A 26038-nucleotide genomic window follows, 5' to 3' on the forward strand; every position below is an offset into this window, starting at 1 on the left:
CAAATGTCCACGCTTGACTGGTCCCCCACTTCCGCCTGTGTTGAGAGGGGCAGAGCCATCCAAGCCTGGGGTCATCTTGTCCCTGACTGCACCGTTTTCTGCAAAGGATGTCATTAAATATATCAGTGGCTTTTGGGAGGAAGTCTGGGGGGTGGTGGCAGTGGTGGTCGCCTGGCTAGCCTGTAGTGTTTTAGTGTGACCTCTTGGGGCTTGTCTATGCTTTTCCCTGAATGGGGTGACCTGGCCCCAGCCTCCCCCATCTTCCTAGTGAAGATCCTGCTCCTGGTCCAGCCTTATTCCCGGATGAACAGTGGATGCAGGAAGTCGTCATTGCCTGCCAGACAGGCCACCTCCTGGGGCAGAGGCCATGACCTTAACCACAAGTGTCCTCCGTCCCCCCACCCCCACCCCTGCCCAGAGCTCCAGAGACTGAAAGGTTGAGACTGTCCTGGGAGGCGGATGTGTGCAGGCCTGCCTGGCTGGGGACTTCCCCGGTCACCACCACCCACCCTCATCCCAACAGGAAACCTGACAGGTCTGAGCCTTCCAGACACCCATTGTGTGGGGCCTAGTGTGGGCTCCGATGCTTCCCCTGTCAGGACTCCTGTCGTCCCTAGCCTCCTCCTGTCCCTTGACAAAGCTGGCTATTAAAGAAAGTTCTAGACTGTTTCCACTCCCCCATCTCTGCATTCAGTACTGCTCAACCTTATGATCGTTGCTCCTTTCAGCCCCCTGGGTTCAAATCCTGCCTCCTAGTGCAAGCCCTGTGACTTTAGGGAACTCACCTACCCTCTCTCTGCCTCTTGACATTTCTTCTGGAAAAAGAAATAACCATCTGCCTCCTAGGATTATTCTGAAATTAAATGAGACGATGTGGGTAGAATGCTGAGAACAGGATCTGGGACACAGTGCATGCTAGATGCAGTTCAGCTACCATGCTTAGGATTAAACCCAAACTCCACCCTCAAACAAACCTCTTGAGGTCAAACTTGTAACCCTCCTCTGTTAAGAAGCCTTGGGTTTCTGTAGTGCCCCACGCACGAGCATCTCTCCTTCCCTGAGGGAGGCTGGTGTTTGAAGATAACTGATTGTGGTTGCTGTTGTCATCCCCCCTGTACAGAATGGCCCGTCGATGAAGGCTGCGCTCTTCTGTTTTGTGCTTAGCTGCAGAAATGGGTGATCTGTCTTAAGACTGGAGGAAAAACTCTGCTTTATGGGCAGTTTAAGGCTTTTCAAAGGTAATTTTGGCAATACGCTTTTTTTTCTCTCTTTTCTCACTGACTTCAACCCTGACACCCCAGAGGGACTCAAGACTGCCTTGGGCTAGCCTCCCTCCGCTGCATCTGGTGCCCCTGCTGACCCAGCCCTGGCCTGGCCCATGATGTACTTGGACTTTCAGCCCAGCTCTGATGCTACCCACTGCTTCTTTTCCAGCAGGGATGCTGATGGTTTTCTGCCTAGAGGGGAATTTTTTGGGTCCATCCCTCCCTGGTCTTCACAAGTAGCCTCCTGTGTCCCAATTATTCAAACTGACTAGTGGGGTATACCAGGAGCCAGGAGGGGAGTGTCTCTCCTTGGAGTCAGAGTAGACTTTTTTAAGGAGGGGGTGCTTCAATTTGCAATTGCAAAAATGTATATATATATATTCACACATATATATACATATACACACATATATATACACATATATACCCATATATACACACATATATACACATATATACACACATATATATACATATATATACACACACACACACACACACACATATATATATATATATATGATGGAATACTACTACGTCATACAAAGGAATGAATTAATGGCATGTCCAGAAACCTGGATGGGAATTGGAGAATATTATTCTAAGTGAAGTAACTCAGGAAAGGAAAACCAAGCATCATATATTCTCACTCATAAGTGGGAGCTAAGCTATGAGGATGCAAAGGCAGAAAAATGACACAAGGGACTTTGGGGACTTGGGGAACGGGTGGAAAGAGGGTGAGGGATAAAAGACTACAAATTGGGTTTAGTGTATCCCGAGTTACTGCTCGGGATATGGGTGCACCAAAATCTCACAAATCACCACTGAAGAACTTACTCATGTAACCAAATGCCAACTGTTCCCCAGAAACCTATGGAAATAAAAAATTAAAAAAATAAAAAAATAAAGGAGGGGATGCTTGAGCTGGGTCCTGAAGGGTAAGCAGGAATTCACCAGGTGGGTGCAGAGGGAAGAGCTTGGTGGCAGCGGTCCAGGTCCCACCAACAGGGCGAAGACTGGTGGTGGGAAAGAGTGTCTGGAGGATGACCAAGGGGGCTGAAATGGGTTGGGGTACAAGCAGGAGGTGGTCGCTTTGTGACACAGCTTGGTCTCTGAGAGTTCGCCTTGGGAGGCTTTTGAGGGGAGGGTAAAGGTGCTGGTGGTGGGGTTGGGTCAGATCTGATTTAGTCAGCCCCAGTACCCACACCCCTACTTACTAAACTCGCATGTTTCCAGGCCCCACCCAGACCCACTGAATTGAGTGTCTTGAGGGAAACTCAGAAATATGCCTATTCACTGAGTGAAGGTGATTTGGGGCCCTAAAGCAGCACATGGGAGAGGTGGGAGCTGGGCCTATTCAGGAGCCCCTCTGGAGGTGGGAGAATAAGACCAGACTGTAGGTACTGAGGCTGTCACATTGGCAGGGCTGGGAAGCCCAATCTGTTGGTCTGTCACAGGACGCAGTGGTAGTAACGGTGGGTGGGCACTGGAAGCAGGGCTTCTCCTGTTCAGAGGGAGAAAGCCACAGGGGCGCCGGCGGGAGGTGGGAGCAGATGGGGGGCCAGTTCCCCAGCAGGATTGATCCCAGGTCCCCTGCTGGGCTGTACAGGGAGCAGCCTTTAACCGCCCTGGTCCTGGGCCAGGAGGAGGGAAAAGGAGCCTGGGCTCTCTCTCTCCTAGCTCCTGCCCTGCCCCCTTCCCACTCAGTACCCGAGGAGATGCTCGGCTCTGCTGGTTGACGATGCCCATTCCCGTCCCAAGGGCGGAAATGCACAAGCTTCCTCCATTTCCCTAGCTGACCCTCCTTCCTCCACAAGGCAGATGGATTGGGGGTCCATACGTTCTCCCTATAGGTAGGGAAACTAAGGCACAGAGAAGGACTTGAAAAGCTGAAGTGGGGAGACCATGCCAGACCTTTGGAGCCCAACTGTGCTTACAGATGAGGTCCTGAGTTCCAAGTTACTGCCCCCTCTCCCCTCCACACACACACTCCTCAGACTTCCTGTTGGGGGCCCAGGCTAAGACCACTTGCCCACGCCACTGATAACAGTGAGTTGACTGTGAGCCTCCCGTCCCCTCCAGGGAGGGCTAGAACCTGGCTGATCAGAGGGTTCCTGCTTTGGGAAACAAAATGGGCCAGATGAACTCAGGCCCCTGGGAGCAGGAGCGTTGCCCCCGCCCTGAGTAGGACTTGCTGGGAGTCCCTCACCCCCAGAACCCGTGGACCTGGCTATGGAGGTTAGTCATGCCTGGAAGTGCCAAGGTGTGGACAGGTGGTGCTCGGAACCCCCCTGTGTGAGGAGGTGCTGAACTGGGTTCTGACAGTTTGACCAGAGGAGGATGCATGCTAAGAAGGCCCCCAGCTTGCCTGGGGACTGAGTGACTGCGTGTGCGCTCTGTCCATGGGCTTCTTTTTAAAGTCGTTCCTGCACCATGTCTGCTGTTGAAAGGAGATAGGGCAATGCCTCCAAGCTTGTCTGACCTGCAGCCCACCGGCTGCGTGTGGCCCAAGATGGTTTGAATGCTGCCCAACACAAATTCATAAACTTTCTTAAAGAATTATGAGGTTTTTTTGTGTGTGTGGCTTTTTTTGTTGTTGTTGTTTTTTTTTTTTTTTTTTAGCTCATTATGGTTAGTGTGAGTATATTTTATGTGTGGCCTGACAATTCTTCTTCTTCCAATGTGGCCCAGGGAAGCCAAAAGATTGGGCACCCCTGGCCTAACCCAACGGAGGCTAAGGGTGTCCTCTTGGGCACCCTGGTTTTCCATCTTCCTGTGGGATTGGCCGGTATTCGGGGAAGAGGGGACCAGGGCAGCTGATGGCTCTGGACTTCTCAGACTGGGTTTGGTGGAGTAACACCCCTTCTGCCCCTCCCCCCTGGTCAGGGAAGGCGCCTGGCTTCCAGCTGTGAGACAGGCTCCGCAGCACTGGGGGCCCTCCCCGATGGCTGAGAGAGCTAGGGAGGGGGCTTCCCCTGTGAGGTGCAAAACCCGGCCTGGATTTCTGCCCAGACGGCCCCGCCCCCTCCAGGGCCCCACCTTTCCCACTGTTCTGGAGGAAGATCCCCTAGCCGGCCTCAGGCACTTGCGGTGACTCACACTTCCTCACCCCTAAGTCTGAATGTTGAGAGCCCCAGGCTAAGACCACTTGCTTCTGCCACTTTCCATGTGACTGAGGCAAGACCTCCTTGCCAAGGCCTCAGTTTCCCCCTCTGTACTTCAAAGGAGGCAGCTCAGGCAGGTGTCTTAATAATTTAAACGACGAATGTTGCTAAACAGATAGGGGCGGGGAGAGAGAGATCGCTGTGGGCCATGGTTAGGGAAGGGTGGAGGAGCTGGGTCCTGAAAAGGTGGACTTTGGTCGGGTGGAGAAAATAGCCAAGAAGGCAGTCCCTGCTGGCAGCACAGCAAAGAGAAGTGAGAATTAGGGGGAGCAGAGGTGCGGCTGAAGGGGACTTTGGTTGGGGCAAGATTATTTGGGTCCAAATAACAAGGAGGTTTAGACGTATTGCCATTGTTCTCTGGGGAGCCACAGAAGGTTCTTGAGCTGAGGAGTGACTTGGAGAAAGCTTTTCAGCCAATGCAATAGAGGGAGTTGGCACCTTTCCTTCTGCCACCTGAGTTTCTGGTCCCTACAGTAGGGTAGGGATTGTTCTGCCCTGCCTTCAGTGCTTTGAGTGCTTGAAACAGACACCGTAATTTTAATTATATGAAAATGATACGTGTATCAGACGGGACAACCTTTAAAACGTAAAGAAGAGGCAAGTATCCCGCATCACAGGGGAGTCTTTCAACCTGGCTGGGCCCGGGCCTGCGGAGCAGTGAGGGTCGTTTCTCAGCCCAGCGAGCCTGGGGCAGGAACGGACCCTAATTGAAAGTGACCGTCCCCAAGCGTGCGTCCTACCCCGGGCTCCGGAGAGCGCACAAGCAGGTGTGCACCGTCTACCCGCGCTGGCGGGATTGGGTGCCTGGTGCTCCCTCAGGTCGACGGTCGAACCCTCGGGCGCGGGGGTGGGAGCCAGAACCCTCGGGGGGGACCCGTCTGGGGTCCCGGGGAAACTCCGGGCCGCCTCGCCCCGCCGACTCCAGGCCGGGATTTCTCCCGCACTGACTTTCCGGGCCGGTGCCAGCCCGGCCTCCGGGTCCCCAGCCCCCGCCGCGGGGCCGGCTGCTCGGGGAGCGGGAGGGGGCAGGAGGCGGAGGAGGAGTTGGAGCGACTTTGTCGGGCAGCCAGGGCCTCGGCGGCCGCTCGGGCGAGCGCGGGAGAACGCGGGGGCGCCCGCCGGGCTGTCCGGAGCGGCCGATGGGGCCCGTGTGAGCGCGCCCAGGCCCAGCCCGGTGCCCGGCGGGCGGCAGCATGTCCGCGGGCGGCAGCTCCAGGAAGAGCACCGGGAGGTCCTCCTACTACTACCGGCTGCTGAGGCGACCCCGGCTGCAGCGACAGAGGAGCCGCTCCCGCAGCCGGACCCGGCCTGCCAGGGGTAGGCGCCACCCCGACCCCTGACCCCTAGACCCTCCTAAGGCCACTAAGCCACCTGATGCCCGGGGATGCTAGGGACCGGGATCATCCTTCCAGCCATTTGCCGGGGGTTTCCTCATCCGCCCCTTCCTGAGTCTGCCGGACCCCCCATTCCCCCAGCTTCTGCCTAGTCCTCCTCTCTCCGGGGAAGGCCGAGGCTCTAGGGTCTCCTCTTAAGCTACGGACAGGGAGAGGAGAGCCTGGAATCTTTCTCCGTATCTCAGATCAGACCTCCTACCCCACTGTGCCTCAGTTTACTCAGCAGCCGGGCAATAAAGTAACCCAGGGTGGATCTGAGCTTCCCCACACCTTGCCTTCCCAGCCCAGGCCGCGGACTTCTTTCTTCCCTTTCCAGGAACTTAACGGGTTCCCCACCTCTCGGGTGCTGGGAGAAGTGGGTGGACCTCAGGGAAGGAACCGGGACCCCTCGAGCGGGTGGGCGCCAAGCTCCTTTGCAAAGTTTCTCTCCATCAAGCTCAGGAGGCAGGACGAGACGGAGGGGGAGGTGCAAGCAGCATTTTCTTTTTCCAGTAACAGGATCCTCGGCTGGAAATGCGTGTGATCCCGGGGGCTGCGTTTGGGCGGGTGGGGGCCGGGACTTCCTTCCCTGGCTGAGTGGGAGGGAGGGAAGCCCCCTGGGAGGAGGAGGCCTTCAAAGGGGCTCTGGGGAGGCTGGAGTCCTAGGCAGAGGTTCAGGCCCACCGAGGGTGCCCGTGGGGTGGAAGGGAGGAGAAAGACGGCGCCTTAGCAGGGACCTGGGCCGAGTTGACACCATCAGGTTATCTTGAAAGTGGGAAGCTGGGCCCTGTGCCAACAAATGCCATGCAGGGAATCTGGTAGACCCAGAGGGGCCACATTCCCACCCTGTAGGCTGCCGTTGTGTGACCTGGGCTGAGCTGCCTCTGAACTTCAGTTTTCTTGTCAGTGTGAGGGTAAATGAAGCAGGCGGGCAGTGTTCATTTGCTTCCCCCAGAATGGGGCAGACTTCTCCCACAGTCAGGGCTGAGTAGCGATGTGCAGTCCAGGGCTTCCTCAGGAAGTAGTGAGTTCCCCGTGCACAGAAGGGTTCAAGCGTGTGCACAGGTGTGTGCTGGTAGTTCAGTCCTCAAGGGTCTCTCAAAGCCTGTAATCCCCCCAGTCCTGCCTTTCCTGAAGTCTTAGTAAGTACAGAATTAACAGTACTAAGCCTTTAGTACTCCTTGGATGGAGTACTAAAGACCTGGGGAAAGGTTTTATCTCAGTGGTTCAGGTTTTGGTTCTTCTATCTCTGTCCTTCTATTTAATTCTATACTTGCTAAGACCTGGAGAAAGGCTAAGTTCTGTTAATTCTGTACTTACTCCCTCCCCCTGGACTTGGTCTTGGAGACCAGGAATCTGGGCTCAAGCTTTGTGACTTTGAGAAAGTCATTTCCCCTTTCTGAGCTTAGTTTTCCTGGTTGTAAAATGGACCTGCCGTATGTGGAGGATTCAGTGAAGAAACTGAGAAATGGGAGCTGTGAAAACGCCCAGTACAGTTGAGATCACCCTGGGGCCTCTCCTTCTGCACCCACCTCACGTCACCTCACCTACCCGCCCCTCCTTGGCCTCAGAAATGCCCTGTGTGACCTTTCCCTCTTCTCACCTCAGCCCAGTTCCATCCCTGACTGTAATGGGAGTCCCGCTCCTGCTCAGCTGACCGGACAGGGGATAATCAATGTGTCAGGGGCTGTCACCTGAGCCCCAGCTCCCAGACCCCCACATGCACAGGATCACTGCTTTGTGTCCCAGCCTTGAAGGAGCTCACAGCCTACAGAGAGTGGGGAGGAGACTGTCTCTGAACAGAAGTTATATCTGGGGAGATCAGGGAGAGCTTCACAGAGGAGGTGACATTTGGATGGGATCTCACAAATGGATAGGATTTCCCTTGGCAGAGGGAGTGATTGAGTCAGATCTGGGTTCAAGTCTCAGCTGTGCACACAACTATTCTTCAGCCAGTCACCTCTCCAAGCCTCAGTGACCTTGTGTTGTTAGTGGGGCTAGCAGTGACAGGGTCATGTGAGGGCCAGAAGCCAGTGCCTGGGACTCAGGCTGCAGCTGAGGGTGAGCTACTGTCCTCTCTCTGGACAGAATGAAGAGACTGCACAGTCAGGGAGAAGGAAAACGTCTTGGGTGTTGAGGATAGAGTTCCTTCTGGGGTTGGGGAGGGGAGTGGATTGGAAGGGGAGCTGGGTGGGTGGGTGGGGAAGAGCAGGCAACAGTAGTCTGGATTTGATAAAGGGCGTTGAACTTTGGGAGGCCAAGGCAGGAGGAATCCTTGAGCCCAGGAGTTCAAGAGCAGCCTGGGCAACATAGCAAGACCCTGTCTCAATGTTGTTTTTGTTTTTGTTTGTTTTTTTAAAAAAAGAAGGCCTTGAGTGATGAGGAGTTAGTTAGAGCTACAGCCAGGGTGTGGGGTGGAGGCTGGAGGCACCCTGTCCTCCTTGGTGGGAGGCAGCTAGGGCAGCCATTGCCCTCCCTCCACTAAAGCCTCAGACACCTGACTCTGCCCCAGAGCCACAACCACCACCTGAGGGCAGAGCCCCACCCAGGGAGAAACTCAGGCTGAGGAAGCCACCCTGTGGCCTTTGAGCCAGTCCCTTCTGACCTTGAACTTCAGTTTCCCCATCCACATGGGGGCTTGGTCCCATGGTATGGTAGCATCAGACCTCAGAGGAGTGGGTGGTGCCTAGCATCTCAGCCTGGATCAGACTCTTGCCCCCACACCCTTTCTGGCCTCTGGCACTAGTAGGGAAGGAAAATGACCAAGAACTCAGGCTGTGTATTTGTTCAGAAACAGAAAAATGCAAGGAAGAGTTGGTTGCTGCCGGGTTCTACAGCTGGCCAGGCTGGGGGAAGGGAGCAAGGCTTTGTCCCTGGTAGGGCTGTGAGTGAGGGACAGTATCTGCAGTCTCCCTAGTTTGACCAATAAGGGGCTTAGGTTCTTCTCTTCTCTGGGCTTCAGTTTCCCCATCTGAAGAATGGGCAGAGTGAGACCTGCTGTGGTGGGGGGTAGAGCACGAAGCTGGAGGATAGCTGGAGGTGGGGTAGAAACAGTGACCTTTGGAGGGTGAGGGCCATTTGCATTTTCCCACTGTGTCCCTGACTCCACTTGAAGGCTGGGCATGCCCCATGGATTTTGGGGGATCCTGTCCCCAGAAGGGTGTCATCAGCAAGGTGCCTCCCCACCTAGTCACACCAAAATCAAGAAAAGTTTTGTCTCTGACCCCTCTGTTTCCCCAGGGCTGCTAGGAGAAACAGAAATTTTCCTCTAGCCCTGGACAAAGTTCTGACCCATTCATTCAGCCAGTCAGCTCCTCTTAAGCACCTACTATGTACTGGGCTTCAGCTTGGGTGCAGGGCCACATGGAGATGAATCACATGTGCTCCCAGCCCTTGCCAAGCCCCCAGTCTGTTGGGGAGGCCAGCTTGTTGGGGTGCACTAGGGCACAAGGCTCTTTCTAGGGGACAGAGCAGTGGTTAGTGGGAGGCAGGGGCTGTAGTTCCAGCTCAGCCGCGAACTGGTTGCATGACTGGGCATATCATAGAGCCTCAGTTTCCCCATCTGTCAAGGGGGGTTAATCTTGCTCTGCTGCCTCTTGGACTGCCTATACTCCTAGCCATGAGGGGTTTTGATTATGTTATTCATGTTTTCATCTGAGTTTTTCTAGGGGTCCAGCCACCTGCCAGGCCCTGGTTGGGAGGTGAGGGTTTTGCAGATGTTTTTCTCTTGAGATGGTCAGGTCCTCCTTTGTGCCTGTACACACCCCTCTTTCATGCCTCTGTACCTTGCCCGCGTGGTGGGGGAGGATGGTTTCACACAACTGCTTCCTAAGCAAGAGAACGGTTAGGTAAGGACCTGTGTGCCACCATGGGGGGTGGGTAACTTCTCGGGGGACCCTGGCTTTTCTTTTTTTTTTTGAGACGGAGTTTTGCTTTTATTGCCCAGGCTGGAGTGCAATGGCGCGATCTCAGCTCACCGCAACCTCTGCCTCCCAGGTTCAAGCGATTCTCCTGCCTCAGCCTCCCGAGTAGCTGGGATTACAGGCATGCACCACCATGCCCGGCTAATTTTGTATTTTCAGTAGATACGGGGTTTCTCCATGTTGGTCAGGCTGGTCTCGAACTCCCAACTTCAGGTGATCCACCCGCCTCGGCCTCCCAAAGTGCTGGGATTACAGGCGTGAGCCACCATGCCTGGCCAGGACCCTGGCTTTGATAAGGTCTGCAAGAGGCCTCTGGGGCAACAGCTTGGACTTCATGAGTTGGGCGAACCTGAGAACAGCCCTGAGGTGGGGTGGTGGGGGGTGTTTGTGGTTCCCCAGTTTTCAAATGTTGTGTTTTGTGGTTCCCCAGTTTTCAGATGTTCCCCGCAAGGGCCCTAGGCCTGGCTCTCTGCCTCTTACCTTGGATGAGACCTGTGAAATCATCATTATGCCCTTTTCTGCCTTATCTCTTCTTCTGTTTCTGCTGAGACACAATCCCTCATTTGGGGCTTGGCCCTAGCCTTTCCAGTCCCTCCTCTCCCTTACACACCTCAAGGATTGGGGAGCTCACTCCCTCTCAGGTCATGTAATGAGGGTAAAAAAGGCTCCTTTTTGTTACGGCTCCTGTGTGCTGCATGTCTGCTCCGTGCCTGGCAATGAGCTCAACTCTGAACTTGCCTTGTCTTATGCAGTGTTCAGAATAACACTGTGAGATGGATACGGATATTATCCTCATTTCATAGGTGAGGAAACTGTAGCCCAGAGAATGAAAGCTTTGCCCAAAGCCACACAGCTCAGAAATGGTGGAGCCCAGCTCTGCCCACCTCCAGGTCCTGAGATTCACCTTGCGATATCCATGGGCAGGCAGACCTTTCTAAGGTCAGGCCCTGGCTTTGAGAAGGCCACCTCCCTTCACAGCCAATGACTTCACTGGGTGTTCATGGCAATCGTCTCTCACAATCTTTGTCAAAGCTTGGGAGGGAGGCTGGGGAGTGGCCCCGTTGGCATCTGGTTGCCTCCTCCACCTGCCTGGGATAGCTCAGGTGGGACCTCCCCGGCCTGCCCCTGCCCCCTGGATCCTGCTGTCATTCATGTCCTGCCAACCATGCCCTTTCCCAGGGCATGTGACAGGTCTCAGGGCCTCAGCCATGTTTCTCCACCAAAGCTCTTAGTGCTGAGGGTTCAGAGTCCCCTGGTGTGAGGTCCCTGGAGCCTGGCAGACAGCTGAGGCCTAATCCCCAGAGCTCTCCAGGTCCTCGAAGGAGGCCACAGGCCCCAGTGAATCTGCTGGAATGTCAGCCTCTTGCCCTTGCCTTTGTCCTTCCTGACCCACCCTCATCACCTTTAATAATCAGGGAGAGAACAGCTCCCTTTCACCAAGCTGAATGTGTGCCCGGCCCCATGCCAAGAGCTCCCCCTGATTACCTCATGTCTCATCTCAGCTCTCCAATCCTCCTAGCAGGTAGGGGTTATCGTTGTCACTTTCCTTTGCCAGGTGAGGAAACTGAGCTCTGGGTGTGATATTTCGCCTGCATTTTCCTGTCGGGGTGGTGAAATAACTGGTTTGAACCCAGGCCACTGGACTCAAAAGCTCATGCTCAGAAGCCCGAGGGCTCCCTCTAACTTTCTTGGTTGCTGCAACTCAGAGAGCGCTGGAATGGGCCCAGGGCATACTCCTCATCTCGGTGGTTCAGGTTTTCGTTCTTCTATCTCCGTCCTTCTATTTAATTCTGTACTTACTAAGACCTGGGGGTACAGGGAGGGGCTTGGAGCCTATTTGCCCAGCTACTGAATGGGGAGGTTGGAGAGATGGATACTTGTGGCTCCAGTACCAGGAGCCAACTGTTCCCCTTGACAGCTGGGAAAACTGAGGCCCACAGAGCCAAGGCCACTTGCCCGTGGTTACCTAAAGATGTTAACGAGAAATCCTGGTCTGGAACTCAGATCCCTTTGTATCCTGTTTCAGTGTTGGTGTAGTTTGTTGCTTTCCCTAAGATGAGCCCAGATAGGGAAACTGAAGTGCCTGGGCTCCTGGTTGGGTCTTCTTGGGGGAGAGAATGGCGATTCAACTACCGTGTACGTTGAACTTGACACAAACACGCTCCCATCCCAGGCTGCATACGTGTTTTGCTTTAGAAATGACATGAAGCCTTTTGACTATTTTTAAGAGACAGGCAATGGCTGTGATATTTCCCCTGCACCTCCCTCTCGGGGCCACTTGGTTAAATGTCAGGAAAGGGAGAGTATTTCCTGGTCAGGAACATTCAGAGCTTGCTGGGAGCTGAAGTTTTGTTTTCCATTAGGTAGGTATTCGGAGAGTCTGTTTCCCTCCGCCTCCTCTGCTGTTTCCCGGGAAGCTTGCGCTTGACAGTTGCAGGGAGGAGGGGTTTGAGAATGAGCAGCCGAGATGCCCATGTATCGCGTGCCCGCTCTAGGAGTGGCGGGGTGGCTATTTTTAGCCATCCCGATTCAGTAGAGGCATTTCAGCGTTTGTTCAATATTTAATTATCCATCTGAAATTGGCCCATGCGGCCCTCAGTTTGGAAGCAGCTCTCTGTGCTCTGGTTTCCCAGTTGCAGAAATAAGGAAGCCAAGGGAATCTCAATAGCCCTCCAAATAATAATAATGAAAAAAAAAAGTAGACTCGATACTCAGCAAAGACAGGCTTGGTTCCTCAGTCTAGACAGACCACCTGTACGTTAGCAGAGAAGCGCCACCGAGGACGCCCATCACGCCCTTGGAAATGCGGCGGTGCTCAGTCTCCGAATCTCAGATCCACAGCTGCCTGGATTTTATTGGGGATGGGTTTTCCTCCCTTCGCCAGGTTCCTGTGTTGACTTTGACAGCTGCTGGGTACCTGAGAGGTGGTTTGGGGATTTTGCTTTTGGAAGTCTTGTTAGCTTTTATTTCCCTCTTCTCTTCTCTCTGACAGACAGGAGAGTACTATCGGCATCTGGGCTGTGCTGTTTCTTTTTCCTCGGCCTTTGGAGGCGATGTGCTGACATAGCTGTGAAATGAAAAAGGCAGAGCACAGGGAGGGAGATGTGGGGGCCATGAGGCTCTGCCTGCCTTCCCCAAGCCCCTGGCTGATGAGGGAGAGAGGGGAGAAGAGAGTGGGGCCCAAGGGTGCTGGGCAGTCGGAGATGACTCCTTCCTAGTGTCCTGCTTGGCATGGGGATTTGTGGACTTTAGGTTTGGAGACTGGAAACCAATAAATTGGGAATCTGGAATAAGCTTGGTTTTCTATCCATTTACACCTCTATTCTGGGGACACAGAGTTTGGCCTAGGAGCGTGTACAGAGTCCTGACTAGGTCATAAATGCTGTGTGACTGCAGACAAGTCACTGAACATCTCTGGGCTCAGAAGCACATGTAACAGATAGATATGACGCAGCATAGGGTGTCATTATAGGCCGGGAGTATTGTCATTATTAGCTGTTCACCCAAAGTCTGAGGGGTTGCTTGCAAATCAGTTAGGGCTGATCTAGAAAGAAAACATTTGGGAGGCCGAGGCGGGCGGATCACGAGGTCGGGAGATGAAGACCATCCTGGCTAACACGGTGAAACCCCGTCTCTACTAAAAATACAAAAAAATTAGCCGGGCATGGTGGCAGGTGCCTGTAGTCCCAGCTACTCGGGAGGCTGAGGCAGGAGAATGGTATGAACCCGGGAGGCTGAGCTTGCAGTGAGCCGAGATCACGCCACTGCACTCTACCCTGGGTGACAGAGCGAGATTCCATCTCAAAAAAAAAAAAAAGAAAAGAAAAAGAAAGAAAACATGGTGCTAGTGGGGACTGGACCCACCTAGGTGGTTTCTCGGCATCCCTCCCCTGAGAGGCTGCCACAGGTCTCACTGGTACTTGTTCAGAGCAGCAGAGCTTTAGCGAGCCAACTAGTATGTGTGACCTGGGTGCCAGGGGCTGCTACAGCAGATATAGCCAGCCCCCGCCCTCGGGAGCTCAGAGGCCAAGGGGAAGAGTCTTGGCATAAGGTTAGCAGATGGTGTGACTGGAAAGGTAGGCAGGGCCTTGAGTGGTGAGCAAAGAGGGGAGAACAGCCCCTGGCAGGCCACTGGGAATCAAAGGAAGGATTTTGAAAATAACAGGAATGATAACAGTGATCTCCATGTCTTGAGCACTTACACAGCGCCAGGGGTTCTTCTAAGTCCTTTACATGCATCCTGCCTTAAATCGTCCTTCTCCTAGGTGGTGTTATCAGCTCCACTTTGTAGATGAGAAAACTGAGGCTCAGACGGGTTAAGCGACTTGCTCAGCATCACCCAGCTACTGAGTGGCAGAGTCCAGGATGTTTAACCCTCACTATACTTACCAGAGCTGTGATTTAGGAAAAGAACTCTTAGCAACCCGCAAGCTAGACCAGTATGGTGCAGGGAGAAGAAAGTGGGAAGAGGGAGCAGGGAGGCCAGTCTGCTTCCTGGGGAATTTTGAAGGAGGCTGTCAGGTGCAGGATGGGGGAAGGCAGAGGGCAAGGTGAAGAGGAGCTGGGAAGTTTGGAAGGGCTGACACAGGAGAGAGGCTGCCGCCATCCGAGGGCCAGTGCTGGGCTCCTGCCACGATCTCTCCCTGGCCTGCGGTGAAATGAGGACCGTAAGGGCGTTGCAGTGAGTTTCCCATCACATCCATTTCACTTCAGTAACCCATTTTGGTGCCTCTTTTTTATTCTGAGATGATGGTCTTTGGATTCTTTGGGGTTAGAACATTCCTTTTATGCAATGCATAAATGTCTAGTATGCACCATACTAAATGGTGTTCATTTTTTTAAAACATCTATATTTGGCAAGAAAAGAAGTCAGTGGTTCTATGTGGCCCACCCTCATATTATGCTACTTCATAGTTTTTATTTATAAACATTGAACTAGTTCCTGGAATTCCCACAGGATGGTAGGCTGACACCGACGAAGGAGAAGTCCAGGGGTCGTCCTTACAGCGTGAGGAGTGGGAGCTGGTGGTGGGATAAGGTGGTGGGATAAGGCCCTTGGAAAGGCGTGAAGAAGGGGGAGGATGAGGGTCAGTGAGGGCTGGGGTGGGGGGTGCCCGGCAGGCTGTGGACATGGCTGATGGGCCTGCCTTGGATGCTGATGCTGCAGGGGTTGTGGCACAAGACTGGGCAAGGGGCTCTTCAGGGAGCAGCTTCAGGAGAAGGCGAGAAAGGTGCTGGAGGCTGCAGGGGATCGATTATTTGGGGGAGAGGAGGTGTGGGGTACAGACTAGGACAGGATTGGAGAAATTTGGTGAAAATGGGGGTGCAAGAGAAGCTTGGATTTCCCATTAACTGTCGATACAGTCATGGCTCCACCTGGTATCTAGAAACCTGTTCACAATTGTAGGTTTAGCAGCAAACAGGGTGGGGTGAGTGTCTCTCCCCATCAGCAGCAGCCTCTGAACTCTCCTGGGACCCTGAACTTCAGAGAACCCAGGCTGTGGCCCCCCTCCCTGACTTTGGCAATGCTGTCTGCAGAGGGAGGGGCGGGTTTTACTAGCACAGGGAGTGCTCCAGCTCCTGTGTGTCGGGGGACATTCTGGAAGGGGCTGTCTTCCAGAAGTTATGGAAGGGGCTCTCTTTCAGAAGTTATGGAAGGTCCTCAGGAGACAGACCACCAGTTTGGGCCAAACCCCTCCATCTAAATTAAACAACAACAACAACAATAATAATAATGTTTATGGCCAGGCACCATGGTTTATGCCTGTAATCCCAGCACTTTGGGAGGCCAAGGCGGGAGGATCACTTGAGGCCAGAAGCTTGAGACCAGCCTGGGCAACATAGTGAGACCCCATCTCTACAAAAAATTTTAAAATTTTTTGTTGTGGTGGCACAGGCCTGTGGTGTTAACTATTTAAAAGGCTGAGGTTGGAGGATTGCCTGGGCCAAGGAGTTCCAGGTTATGATGACCTACGATCGCACCGCTGCACTCAGCCCTGGGCAACAGAGTAAGACCCTGTTTCGAAAAAAAAAAAAACCCAACTCCTAAGATTACAAAAAACAGTAAATATCTATTACAGAACAGAAGAAAATAAAAATCACCTTTAATCTGGCACCCACCAATAAGCTCTGGGATCATTGGGGGGTTATTTCCGGCCCTTCCCCTTCTTTTCTTTAAGTTTTTGAAAATTCTAAAATATTTGAAAGTAGTACAGAAAAGCATAGAAAATAATATTGCAGACACCCACCTCTCAGGCTGAACAAACCTTAACATTGCCATACCTGCCTCTCTTCTCTTTTCTTTCTATCTTTGTTAGAAATAGAAATGATTCAGGTCCAGAAGGAGTCAGGACAGTGTGGTCTACTGGCCAAACCCAGCCCCTCATCTGTTTCTGTATGACTTGTGAGCCAAGAATAGTTTTTACATTTTTAAAGGGTTGGAACAAAAAGTCAAAAGAAGAAGAACATAGGGAATTATATGAAATTCAAATTTCAGTGCCCATAAATAAAGTTTTATTGGAACACAGCCATGTTCATTCATTTGTGTATTGTCTATAGCTGCTTTCACGCTACAATGGCAGAGTTGAATAGCTGAGACAGAGACCATATGGACTTGTAAGCCTGAAATATTTGCTATCTGGCCTTTTATGGAAAGTTTGCTGACGCCCAAGATATAGCTAAAGCCACCTACTCTCTCTCCAGGGATAACTGGCCACCTAAAGGTGGTGGGTATCCTGCCTACATGTGCTTTCTGCTTTTACATAGAAGCGTATGCGTATGCCTCCAAGTGTGTCGAATTGCATTGTGTATTTAAAAATGGATATGGTGAAATTGCACATGGCAGAGAGGAGCAAACACATATGGACACCCTGAGACCTCCTTAGTTTCCTGAACTCCAGCAGCACGGAATAAATGCCAGCTCTCTGCCAGCCCTGGAATGGGCCCTGCAGCTGCAGAGAAAAGAATCGTGGGAAGAAAACTCCAGAAGAAAAAATGGGGAAAGCGACACTGCCGACTCAAATTACTAGAAATCCTCAGAAAGTAAAAAAGAAAAAAGAAACTCAGGGTTGAGAGAAGACTTTGGGCCGGTGAATTCATCCTTGGAGTGTTCAGGAAATCCAGAGATTTTTGGAAGGCTGGGAATTCTTTGGAAGTGAGGCGTGTCTGGAGATAAGGAATAGGAAGCGTGGGCTGTCAAAAGCAATTGTTAGCGAGCTCAAGTAGAGAAGCAAAAGGAAAACCTGGGGACAAGGTTGACAGATGCTGAAAACCTTGTAGGATTTATACTAGGCTACACTAGTATAAATGTAAATAATCTAGTTATAGATTATTTATACACTAGTATAAATCTAAATACACTATTTAGATTATTTATACACTAGTATAAATCTAAATAAGTCTAGTTATACTAGACTATTAACGTGGCCAACCAGAGGCCAAAGAGCGAGCAAACCCTTGCACTGTCCTTGCGGAAGGGCCCTACCCAGCATCCTGGGATGTAACTGGGAAGGATGTGTCTCATTAGCTCCTCTGCCCCACCTCTGGAGTACCAGCTCCAAGCCAAACACGTCCCCTCTGAGGAGCTGCTGTGCCCTGCCCCCGAGTGCTCTATGTTGAAGATCCTCCGGGCAGGAATGGTGGGCTGGATGCTGAGCCCTCTACAGTTGTCCCCATGTCCCTCTCCCACCAGACTCCACTCCCCAGCAGCAGTGGGCAACCTCTTCTGATTCTGAACCACCTCCTGAGCTTAGAGACCATTGGAACTCGATCCCAGTTCCCTTCAGGAGACAGCAGGCTATCACAGTTCCATGGCCTCGGGACACTGTACCTGTACTGCCTCCAAACTCAACATCATAAAAACAAAATGTGAAATCAACATCCCTCATCTCTTTCTGCCAGGTAGCTGGGACTGAGCTGGGCCCTGGGGACACAGAGGCCAAGGGCCGGGCGCGAACTCGGCTTCCTGAGTCACTTGGGACCATTGTCTTCTCACTCTTCTCTGCACAGTGCCATTCCTTTCCCACATTGGGGCAACCCTTAGATTCAGAGATATCCGGGCTTGAATCCTGTTTTCAACGTTTCCTAGCTGTATGGTCATGGTTTGAACTTCAGTTTCCTCCAATTAAAGGTGGAGCTGATGTTTCTTAATTCAGGAGTCAATTTTAGGATAAAAATACAAATACATGGCACAGTCATTATCTCTCTTAGATCTGTTTCTCCACATTTCCCGGTGATCCATTTTTATTACATAGAGACAACTAGTTGTTTTAGAACTATTTGTTGGAAAACATATCTTTTCCAGCATCCATTTACCTCGGCACTGTTTTTGAAAATCAATTGCCCATGTATGTATGGGTCTATTTCTAGACTCTATTCTGTTCCATTGATCTGTATGTCTATCCTTATGCTAATACTACACTGCTTTGTAAATTAGCTATATTTCAAGACCAAAGTACCTCTTGAGACCAGGTAATGTTAAGTCCCCCAACCTGTTTCTTCTTTCTCAAGTTTGTTTGGCTGTCTAGGTCCTTTGGTTTGCCATCTAAATTTAAAATTCATCTTGTCAGTGTCCTCAAAATTTTTATTTTGGATTTTGATTGGGATTACGTTGACTCTGTGGATCAGTTTGGGGAGAAATGTCAACTAAGCAATACTGAGTCTTCCAACCCTTGAATGTAGTATATCTCTCTATTTAGATCCTTAGTGTCTCTCAGCAGAGTTTTGAGTTATTAGTCTCTTATGTGTTAAATTTATTAAGTATATTTTGGTGCTCTTGGCTAATCACTGAAGTGGCTGAGATTTTACTCTACTTGCAGCTAACAAGTTAAACAGGTAGTTTCATGAGCGCTGGTGGAAGACGCAAAACACCTGGGTCAGAGACAAAGGACTCTATGATCCATGGCGTAGCAGACAGAATAAGCTTCAGGTTTATATCAGTTCCCCTTCCTGCTAACTTCCTAGGGCTATTGTAGAACATAAAATCATCTATGCTAGAACATAAAATCATGATCTATTCTAGAACATAAAATCATGATCTATTCTAGAACATAAAATGATCTTCTTTGTAGCTTTCCCAAATTATAACCTCATGTCCCTTACAGGATCTGATATACAGTCTGAGTCAACTGTTCTAGAGGCTAAAAATTACACAAAGGACTGAAATTCAGTTTTGCTTTAGTATCAAATCATTAAATTAGAACTTTGGAGATAAGTTAAAATTTGACTTCCAAGTTGTCAAATACAGAAAGGTTAAAGTTTCAAAATTATATGGAAAACTAATATGTACACACTTAAAACTTTATGCCTGTTTATATTTGTTAGAAAAATAAGCCTGCTATTTCATATAGCCATGTTGTTCTAATTTAATAATATAGATTTCAAATAACCATGGGTTGGACATGGTGGCTTGTGCTTGTAATCCCAGCACTTTGGAAGGCCAAGGCTGGAAGGAGGATTGCTGGAGGCCAGGAGTTGGAGACCACCCTGGCCAACATAGTGAGACCCCGTCTCTAATGAAAATAAATAAAGAAAAGAACAAAAGTGCAGAACATTACTAAGGTGGAAATTTGGGGGGAAAATAGTTTACAGTTAATGAATGAAATGAAAAATAAGATGAATTTAATAATACATGTGGATATTTAGGTTTTGATAATCATGGTTCCCTCTGGAGTGCTATAATTAGAACTTATATACCCTAAAGAAGTATTACTGATGTACTTAGTACGTATACTAAAGGTAAAATACACAGAGTGTGGAGTGACTGTATGAAAGGATAACATGTGTACAGATGTGAAAACATCTCTAAGCTATATTATGAAATAAGCAACCAAGGTCTCCTATATTTTTGTGGTTTTCAAGCTCTATTGCATATGTCTTTTAATAAAAAATGCATTGTGGAGAAAGAATAAAGCTGACCTTATATGGGAATAAGTGTGATATTTCTAAAAGGAAGCTCTTCTCTTTCATTAAGGCATTTATAGATTTGAAAGAGGAAAGATGGGAGCCCTTGAAAGTCCATAGTCCTGAATCAGATGATGATCTGAACCTCTATCCCTCTATCTTTACTTTAATGTAACTAGAATATGTTGAGCCTGGATCCATGGATGTATTAGTGCCTGTGGCTGCTGTAACAAATTACCACAAACTTGTAACTCAAAGCAACAGAAAGTTATTATCTTACAGTTTGGGGGGACAGAAGTCTGAAATCATTTTCTCTGGGCTAAAATCAAGATGTCAGCAGGGCTGCATTCCTTCTTGAGGCTCTGGAGAAGAATCCATTTCCTTGCTTTTGCCAGCTTCTGGAAGTTGCCTTCTTCCTTGTCTCATAGCCCCATGTCACTCCCACCTCTGCTTCCATCATCACATTGCTTTCTCTGATCTGCCTATCTCCTTCTTGTAAAGACCCTTTTGATTATTTTAGGCCCATCCAGGTAATCCAAGATAATCTCCTCATCTCGACATCCTTAAATTAAATCACATCTGCAAAGTCCCTTTTGCCATAGAAGGTGACATATCACAGGTTCTAGGGATTAGGACGCATGGTTCTTTGGGGAACATTATTCTGGGTAGCACAGGTGGGTAAAGTTTAGTAACCTCCAAGCAACACCTCTCCTCCCTGTCCCAGAGAGGCGTGCCTAAAGGCTGAGCTAGAAAAAGTGTGCAGTGGCACATTCTCAATCATAAGTGAGAGTTGAACAATGAGAACACGTGGACACAGGGAGGGGAACATCACACACTGGGGCCTGTCGGCGGGTGGGGGGGCCAGGGGAGGGAGAGCACGAGGACAAATACCTAATGCATGTGAGGCTTAAAACCTAGACAACAGGTTGATGGGTACAGCAAACCACCATGTCACATGTATACCTATGTAACAAACCTGCACGTTCTGCACATATATCCTAGAACTAAAAGTAAAATTAAAAAAAAGAAAAAGTGTGCAGTGGGAGCCAGGAGAGCTGCCAATTTATCAATGCATTATTTCAGCAAACTCTTTATCTGGCTTCATCCCCCATCCCCAGCCCCAACACACACACACACACACACACACACACACACACACACACACACTTAAATAGACGTACACAGAGGCATAAGCTGGACAGCTCTTCGTCTGGAAAGTTCTAACAATCTGAAGATTCCATGACTTGTTACACGGTGTGTTTTGTTTGTTTTTGAGACAGAGTCTCGCTCTGACACCCAGGCTGGAGTCCAGTGGTGCCATCTTGGCTCACTGCAACCTCTGTCTCCCGGGTTGAAGCAATTTTCCTGCCTCAGCCTCCTGAGTAGCTGGGATTACAGGTGTGTACCACCACGCCCGACTAACTTTTTGTCTTTTTAGTAGAGCCCGGGTTTTGCCATGTTGGCCAGGCTGGTCTCGAACTCCTGACCTCAAATGATTCACCCACCTTGGCCTCCTAAAGTGCTGGGGAAAAGCACTTTGGGGAGAATTACAGGCGTGAGCCACCACGCCCGGCCTGCATGGTGTTTTTTTACCTTTGGCTTCCTGCTCAGTTCACCTGGCCCCTCCCTCGGGGAGCACTAGCCAGTTCACTTTCCACATGGGAGCTATGTTTCCCCACCCACAGGTATATTCCTGATTCCTGATCTTTAGACTTCTCTGATCCACTTTTTCTTTCTTTTTCTTTTTCTTTTTTTTTTTAGACAGAGTTTCACTCTTGTTGCCCAGGCTGGAGAGCAGTGGCGGGATCTCGGCTCACTGCAACCTCTGCCTCCCAGGTTCAAATGATTCTCCTGCCTCAGCCTTCTGAGTAGTTGGGATTACAGTTGTGCATCACCACACCCAGCTAATTTTTCGGGTTTTTTTTGTTTGTTTGTTTTGTTTCTTTTTTAAATACAGATGGAGTTTCGCCATGTTGGCCCGGCTGATCTTGAACTCCTGACCTCAAGTGATCCACCCACCTCGGCCTCCCAAAGTGTTGAGATTACAGGCGTGAGCCACCATGCCTGGCCAGATCCACTTTTTCTAATTGGCCATTTGTATTAGTCTGTTTTCACGCTGCTGATAAAGACATACCCAAGACTGGGAAGAAAAAGAGGTGTAATTGGATTTACGGTTCCATGTGGCTGGGGAGGACTCAGAATCATGGCGGGAGGTGAAAGGCACTTCTTACATGGTAGTGGCAAGAGAAAATGAGAGAGATGCAAAACCAGAAACCCCTGATAAACCCATCAGACCTCATGAGACTTATTCACTACCACCAGAACAGTATGGGGAAACCGCCCCCATGATCTAAATTATCTCCCACCGGGTTCCTCCCGCAACATGTGGGAATTATGGGAGTACAATTCAAGATGACATTTGAGTGGGAACACAGAGCCAAACCATATCACCATTTGAGCTGTTGATTTTTTTTTTTTTTTTGAGACGGAGTCTAGCTTTGTCGCTAGGCTGTAGTGCAGTGGCACGGTCTCCACTCACTGCAACCTCCGCCTCCCGGGTTCAAGCGATTCTCTTGCCTCAGCCTCCCAAGTGGCTAGGATGACACGCATGCATTACCACACCTGGCTAAATTTTTAACTTTTCTTAGAGATGGTGGTCTCGCTGTGTTACCCAGGCTGGTCTTGAACTCCTGGCCTCAAGCAGCCTTCCTGCCTCGGCCTCCCAAAGTGCTGGGATTACAGGTGTGAGCCACTGCACCCAGGCTGTTGTGGATTTTAATTTGTTTTGTTTTGTTCGCTGATTTTGTTTTTTCTCTTCCTTCTATTCTTTTCTCTTCAGATGTATTCAGCGAGTACAATTTGTGCTGAGTCATATCACCTATTTATATTTTAATTTTACTATTAGTTTTGGGAAGTCTTAATTATTTTTCATTCAGGAAATTGTACAGTCATCTGTTTCCATTCATAGCCCGTCCCCTTCTCCAAAGAGAACGTCCGATAACAAGTTTTTGGCTACTGTGTAATATGATATTTTTCTATGTAAGTGCATGCACATGTAAACAAAGTAAAACATCATATTAATCACATAGACAGCAAGTGTATTTCAGCTTAAAAGGGTCCATAGTAAGCCTTACTTTTTTTTTTTTTTTTTTTGGAGACAGTCTTGCTTTGTCACCCAGGCTGGAGTTCAGTGGTGTGACCTTGGCTCACTGCAACCTCCACCTCCCAGGTTCAAGCAATTCTCGTGCCTCAGCCTCCCAAGTAGCTAGGTTTACAGGCATCCACCACCATGCCCAGCTAATTTTTGTATTTTTAGTAGAGACAGGGTTTTGCGATGTTGGCCAGGTTGAGTGTTGGCCAGGCTGATCTCGAACTCCTGGCCTCAAGCAATCTGTCCACCTTGGCCTCCCAAAGTGCTGGGATTACAGGCGTGAGCTACTGCGCCCAGCCAGCCTTACTTTTTATTTTGAAATAATTATAGATTGACAAGCAATTGTAAAACCAATACAGAGAAGTCCCAAGAACCCAGTTTTCTCTGATGGTTGCATCTTACATAATATAGGACGGATCCTCCAGCTGCAGTTGCCCTCTAGCCAAAGACCCACCAAGAGCACACCTCTAGTTGAGTAAGTTGCATTTATTACTCATTGCAGTGAGGGAGAGCATGCACCATGAGGCATCTCAGTAAGAGTGTGTTAGGAAGAACCTAGTATAGGATTTGGGTTTTGGTTGGGTGACTTGGGGGAGGAGGTTGAAGGGAGTGGGATTCACACTAGAGGAATTGCATCTGCTGTCAGAAGGCAGAGGCAAGTCTATAATTGTGTAACTTGAGTCCTATCTCTAGGAAGAGGAGACTGGCATTGGGGGCTAAAGCTGTGACTGGTAAAGTAGCAGCAGTCACTGATTTCAGCCAAGAGAGGGTGATGGTTGGTATTTTGTGGGTGGCACAGTGACCTTGTCTTTATGGGTTACTTCAACAAAAATTAGGTAGTAACCTTGTTTTGTCTCACTTCATTATGGCCTCAGAGTAACCTTGTCTGAGGTTGTGTCTTTTGCGATTATGTCTAAAAGGAGAATAACGTGGCATAGCCGTGCATGCCAAGCCAGCTTCCCGATGTCAGAGGCTTTTATTCCAGATCTTTCGTGTACAGTGGTACCATCCATGCCTGTGTATAGTTCTCTGCCATTTCATCATGTATGTAGATGTGAGTAACCACCACTGCAATCAGCATCCAGGACTATTCCATCACCACGAAGATGTCGCTTGTGCTCCCCCTTTAACATCACACCCACCTGCCTGCCCCACCACCATCCCTAGCCCCTGGCAACCACTAATCTGTTTTCCATCTCTATTGCTTTATCCCTTTGAGAATGCTGTGTACATGGAATCATACACTATGTGACCTTTTGATACTGGCTTTTGTCACTCAGCATAACGCCCAGATCCATCCAAGTTGTCGTGTGTATCAATAGGGTGTTTCTTTTTTAGGGCTAAGTAGTATTCCGTAGTGTGTGTATTTGTTTTCTATGACTGCTGTAACAAGTTAAAACTTAGCGGCTTAAACAACACAGTTTTTAATCTTACAGCCCTGCAAGTCAGAACTCTGGCATGGGTCTTGCCAGACCAAAATCAAGGTGTCAGCAGGCTGCGTTCTTTTCCGAAGGCTCTAGGGAAAAACCCATTTCATTGCTAATTCCTTGCTAGGGGAATTCACTTCCAAGTGGTTGTAAGACTAAGGTTTCTGTTTTCTTGCTGGCTATCAGCTGAGGGCTGTTCCCATTTTCTAGATCGAGGCCACCCACATTCCTTGGCTCGTGACCACCTCTGTCTGTGTCAAAGCTGGCAACAGCAGATGGAGTTCCTCTCAGGCTTAGAATTTCTCCTGCCTCTTTCCTCATCACATTTCTCTGACTCACCTTCTTGCTTCCCTCTTCCAAATTTAAGAATGCATATCCTTTGGCAGGGCACAGTGGGTCACGGCTGTGATCCAAGCACTTTGGGAGGCTGAGGCTGGCGGATCACTTGATGTCAGGAGTTCGGGACCAGCCTAGCCAATATGGTGAAACCCCATCTCTACTAAAAATACAAAAATTAGGCCAGGCGCGGTGGCTTAGGCCTGTAATCCAAGCACTTTGGGAGGCCAAGGCAGGAGGATCACGAGGTCAAGAGATCGAGACCATCCTGGCCAACATGGTGAAACCGCGTCTCTACTAAAAATACAAAAATTAGCTGAGCATGGTGGCACACACCTGTAGTCCCAGCTACTCAGGATGCTGAGGCAGGAGAACCGCTTGAACCTGGGAGGTGGTGATTGCAGTGAGCCGAGATCGTGCCACTGCACTCCAGCCTGGCAACAGAGTGAGACTCCGTCTAAAAAAAACAAAAAACAAAACAAAACAAAGAACAAAAATTAGCCGGGCATGGTGGTGCATGCCTGTAATCCCAGCTACTTGGAAGGCTGAGGCAGGAGAATTGCTTGAACCCGGGAGGCGAAGGTTGCAGTGAGCTGAGATTGCACCACTGCATTCCAGCCTGGGCGACCGACCTAGACTCCATCTCAAAACAACAACAACAACAAACTCATATCACTAGATTATTCTCACCTCGATAATTCAGGATGATCTCCCATCTCAAAATCCTTAACCTCAACCACATCTGCCAAGTTCCTTTTGCCATGTAAGGCAACATATTCACAGGTTCTGGGAATTAGAGTGTGGACTTCTTTGGGGGACCATCATTCTGCCTTACTCATTCTGGATGCAACACAGTTTGTTTAACCACTCATCTATAGAAGGATATTTGGTTGTTTCCAGTTTTGGGGCTATTAAAAATAAAGGTGCTGTGAACATTCTTGTAAAAAAAATGGTATATAGGTGGATTACACACCATTTCCTTTTGCAACTGATTTTTTTCACTCGACATCATATTTCTGAGTTGTATTCATGTTGATCTCTATAGCTCTAGGTCCTTTGTAGTGCCATTGTGTTCCATGTGAATAGTGTCCTCCCTTCCTTGCTGTGTAACGTTCTATTGAATGACTGTTCCCCTATTGGTGGACATTTAGGTTGCTTCTAACTTTTTGCTGCTACAAAGAGTGCTGCGGTCAGTATCTTTGTGCAGATCTCCACGTGTGCAGGATGAAGCAGTTTTCTTGACTGGATGAGTAAGAGGGAAGGTTCTGGCCCTAGCACATATGTGTTGTTGGTTCCTACTGGCTATTGTGTAGTTGTTCTTCAGGCCCTTTTCACTCCACCAGCAGTGATGAAAGTGTTCTGTGCATCTCTGCCAACATTTGGAGTCACAGTTCTTTTTAATTTCTAGACTGGTTTCTTTTTCATTTCTTTTACTTAATTTCTTTTAAATCCTGGACTGGTCTAGGACCTTTCCAAAAGGTATGAAATGGCATCTGAGA

At 49.7% G+C, this 26038-nt stretch overlaps 1 protein-coding gene across 6 annotated transcripts in view; it reads left to right on the forward strand.

The window, feature by feature from the left end:
• DAB2IP (DAB2 interacting protein) overlaps positions 1–26038 on the forward strand; it is a 186593-nt gene that overhangs the window by 47679 nt on the left and 112876 nt on the right. For 2 of the 6 annotated variants that reach the window (XM_054521072.2, XM_054521073.2), the window contains exon 1: positions 5548–5746. The exons of 2 other annotated variants lie outside the window; for them this stretch is intronic. In XM_054521072.2, coding sequence (XP_054377047.1) covers positions 5623–5746 — 124 coding nt within the window. In that variant the 5' untranslated portion in view covers positions 5548–5622. Of the gene's footprint in view, positions 1–5544; positions 5747–26038 lie in introns of those variants that run through there. 2 more of the 6 variants (XM_054521080.2, XM_054521074.2) reach the window with 2 other exon arrangements.

This window comes from Pongo abelii, chromosome 13 (assembly GCF_028885655.2).
Source record: "Pongo abelii isolate AG06213 chromosome 13, NHGRI_mPonAbe1-v2.0_pri, whole genome shotgun sequence".
Taxonomy (NCBI): domain Eukaryota; kingdom Metazoa; phylum Chordata; class Mammalia; order Primates; family Hominidae; genus Pongo; species Pongo abelii.